The following is a 3,889-nucleotide window of genomic DNA, read 5'->3' on the forward strand; positions in this document are numbered from 1 at the left end:
GAAAACCAGAGAACTCAAATGAAGGGAAGAAGGAACAAAGGACAAAACTAACAGACAAAGCCACAAAAGAAAAGAGGAACAAAGAAGCAGCAGAGCAGATGACTGAATGAAGGGGAGAATGAATGAGTGAAGGAATGAGTGAGTGGGGGGAGACAATGGATGAAGGGACAAGTGAATGAATAAACTCACAGAGGAAAGAAGTAATGAAGAAGGCTGAATGGATGAAAGAACAAATGGATGAAAACAGCTGTGGAGGAAGGGAAAGAAACCAGAGTGAACAATGAGGGGAAGAAAGCCTGAAAGAAGGAATAAATGAACGAACAAAGTCACAGAAGAAAGAATGAATGAACAAAACCCAGAACAAATGTGAGAATGAAGCAGAGAATGGGTGAAGGAATAAATGAGTGCATAAATGCATGGAGGAAGAAAAGGAAAGAAAAAAGCAGAGCGAATGGCTAAAGGAAGGAAGGAAGGAAGGAACAAGTGAATGAGCAAAGCCACAAGAAAAGGAACGAAGGTGAGAATGAATGGATGAACAAATGAACACACAGGAATGAACAAATGAAAAAAGTCAGAGTGATTGAGTGTATGAATGGAGGAAAAAAGAACAAAGGAAGGAACAAATGAATGACTGAACAAATGAGTGAACAAAAAACCAGAGCGAGTGAATGACAGAAAGAAAGTGAGGAAAGAAAGAATGAAGGAAGGAACAAATGAATGTACAAACCCACAGAGGACAGGATAAAAAAGAACAAAGGAATAAGTGAATGAATAAAACAAAAGAAAAAAAGGAGAAAAGAAGGAATGAAGAAAAACTAGAATTATAAAGTGATCAAAAGAAAGAAAGAAAAAAACAAAAGGAAGGAACAAATGACAGGAGCAAAGAATGAACGAAACCCAGAGCAAACACGTCAATGAAAGAAAGGACAAAGACCAAGTGAGATCAAGAAGGCATGAACCAAAAAAAAAATGTGAATGAATGAGTGGGGGAATGAAAGAATAAACCAAAAGATGTGAACAGGTGAGGGGAAGAACCAAGGTGTAAAAGAAGAGGGGGAGGAAAAGTAAGAAGGAACAGACAAAGGGTGAATGAAGGCGGAAGGAATCAAAACAACCATGGAACAAGAGTGAGAAAGGAAGGAAGGGGAAGAAGCCAATAGAGAAGAGGAGGAGAGAGGAATAGAAGGAAGAATCCAAGCTCCAAATGACCAGGAAGTAAGCGGGGCTTGTCAAGTCACTTCCTGCCAACAGATGCCTCTCCCTCTCTAGACCCCGTTCCCCTTGGCCCTGTGTTCTTATGGCTCCCAGCGCCTGAGAAAGGTTGGAAAAACCACACCGGGATCTGTTTTTTTGATCACCCCTTTAAGGCCCAAAGGGGGCGGAGCTATTTAAAGGCAACCTCAGACTGGATTTTTTGCCCTCCTGCAAAAATATAAAAATGTAAAACTCTTTCCACTCCCAACTTCTCCACCCCAACCTGTTTCTTCCCATGACTGGGGTGGGGGCAGGGCTAGAAGCCCCTGGCCAGCCACACCCCCAGAGCAACTAGCCCCGTGGCCAATGGGAGGTGGGGCCCAGCACCGGCCCGGGAGTTGCAGAAGTCGGTATGGCAGCACTCATAGCTGGTGACGTAGGAGATGCCCAGGTAGGTGGCGGTGTCATTGCTGTGGCACTTGGAGAGAGGGACGCAGTTCTTCCTCTTGATTAACTTTTTGCCAGCTGTGGGATGGACAGAGAGGTGGACCAATGGGAGGGGGCCCAGCTGAATTAGCTCTGTTCCCTTCTCTAGAGCCACTGGGATCCCATTCCCCTGCCCCATCCACTACTCTGCTTTCTGCTCCCTGGCCTATACTCCCAGATCCATCCACTGTTCTGCTTTCTGCTCCCTGCCTTGTGCTCTGTGCCCCATTGGTTGCTCTGCTCTCTACTTGCTGCCCTGTCACCCCTGCCCCATTGCCTACTCTGCTGTCTCCCTGCCCCATCCAAATGGCCTGTCTTCTGCTCTGTTTTCTGCTCCCAGCCCCATCAGCTGCTGCTTTTTGCTCCCTGCCCTGTACCTCCTGCCCCATCCACTGCTTTGTTTTCTGCTCCCTGCCTCATCTACTGTTCTAGTCTCTTCCCCCTGCCAGATCTGCTACTCTGCTGTCTGCCCTTACCATATCCACTGCTCTGTTCACCATACTCTGCCCAATCTGCTGCTCTGCTCTCTGCTCCCTGCTCTGTCCTTCATGCTGTGTCTTCTGCTCCCTGCCTCATCTTCCCTGCCTGCTCTACTATTCCACTCTCTGTTCCTTGTCAAGTCCACTGCTCTGTTCTCTGTTCCCCGCCCTGTATCCTCTCCCTGATCTGCTGCTCGGCTCCCTGCTCCCTGCCAGATCTGCTGCTCTACTCCCTGCTCCATCTCCTGCTCTGCTTTCTGCTCCCTGCCCAGATGGGCCCCAACCCCTGGGCCCGAGGGACTCACCGGCATGCCCATGGATGATGGCACAGGCCTGCTCGGCCTCACAGGTTACAGGGCTCGTGTGACACGGCAGGTCGAAGACCGTGAAGCTGCACTTGAGGCACTGCAGGGCCAGGCCTGGGTGACATGGGGGTGGGGGTGAGGGCCAGGTTGGGGGGGTGGATACACACACACACACACACCACCACCACCACCACCACTCAGGTGTTTGGGCTCAAAGCCACATGAGGCCTTTCAACTCCTAAGGAACCCAGGTGTCCAAGACATTGACATGGGCACACACACCCCAGCATGGGACCCAGGTATCTGGGATGCGCGCGCGCGCACACACACACACACGGCATCTGGACAGGGTCATACACAGACAACCCAGGCACCACTGCCCTCCCTCCCACACAGAACCTAGGTGTCTGACACCCCCCCTCCCCTGCAAGCATCTGGGGGACACACACACTGTTGTTTTCAAGCCCTGCAGCAGCCTCGGCCCTGCCTGGAAAATGCAGGGTCTGGCCAAACCACAGACTGGGAACAGAGACAGTGTGTGCACGCATATGTTTGTGTGTGTGTGCATGCATATATGTGTGCATGCGTGTGTCCTGGATGCCTGGACACACACACACGCACACAACCCACACACACACACATACAGAGCCCAGGTGTCCAGGACACGCACACAAAATTAAGGCAACAAGGACACATGCGTATGCGTGCACGCGCACACCCCCAAGGGGTCTGGGACACACAGACACACAGAGAACCCAGGGGTCTCACACACACACACACACACAACCCAGGCATCCAGGACACACGCACACATGCACACATACAGCCCACACATCCAGGACACCCTCCCCCCCCCCAGGAGTCCAGGATACAGACACAAAACTGAGGTGCCAAGGACACATGCACGCAAACACAGACACAGAACCCAGGCATCCAGGACACACACACACACACACCCTTCCTCTGGAAAAAACTTACGCTAGGGCACAGCCAGTCTCAGGACAAGGGGTGGGTCCTGGGATGGGCAGGGAGGAACCCAGGCATCTGGGTCCCCCTCCCCTGCCCCTTGCAGATCCCACTGCCCCCCCCCCCAGGGTCTGGGTCCCCCCTCCCTGCTGTGACTCCCCAGCCCTCCCCCCCACCCAGACCCAGGGGCTGGGCACTCAGCCGCACTCACCCATCCCCAGGCAGCTGAGCACCAGCAGCGCTCCCAGCAGCAGCTGGCCCATGGTGGCACTGGGAGCACTGCGGTGGGTGGGGCTGGGCCCCTTGATGTCTTGCAGGGGGCAGGGCTAGGCTGGGGGAGGGGCCACACCCCCTCACATACAACACCCCCCATTACACAACCACATAGGGTAACACAACATTGACCCGCAGCCTGATATAAGACACAAGAGGGAACCCAGGCAGCCCCCCCCCCCCCCC

General features: G+C 52.7%; 1 protein-coding gene across 1 annotated transcript in view; it reads right to left on the bottom strand.

The window, feature by feature from the left end:
- Positions 1-1,345: 1,345 nt before the first annotated feature.
- The window catches only part of LOC102374786 (lymphocyte antigen 6G6e-like), a 4,259-nt gene continuing 1,715 nt past the window's right edge, over positions 1,346-3,889 (bottom strand). The window contains exons 2-3 of the mRNA XM_006037647.3: positions 2,465-2,578; positions 1,346-1,719 (exon numbers count right to left, since the gene is read on the bottom strand). Of these exons, the coding sequence (XP_006037709.1) occupies positions 1,511-1,719; positions 2,465-2,578 (323 nt within the window). The 3' untranslated portion in view covers positions 1,346-1,510. The remainder of the gene's footprint in view (positions 1,720-2,464; positions 2,579-3,889) is intronic.

Source organism: Alligator sinensis, unplaced genomic scaffold (assembly GCF_000455745.1).
Source record: "Alligator sinensis unplaced genomic scaffold, ASM45574v1 scaffold1740_1, whole genome shotgun sequence".
Lineage (NCBI taxonomy): Eukaryota > Metazoa > Chordata > Crocodylia > Alligatoridae > Alligator > Alligator sinensis.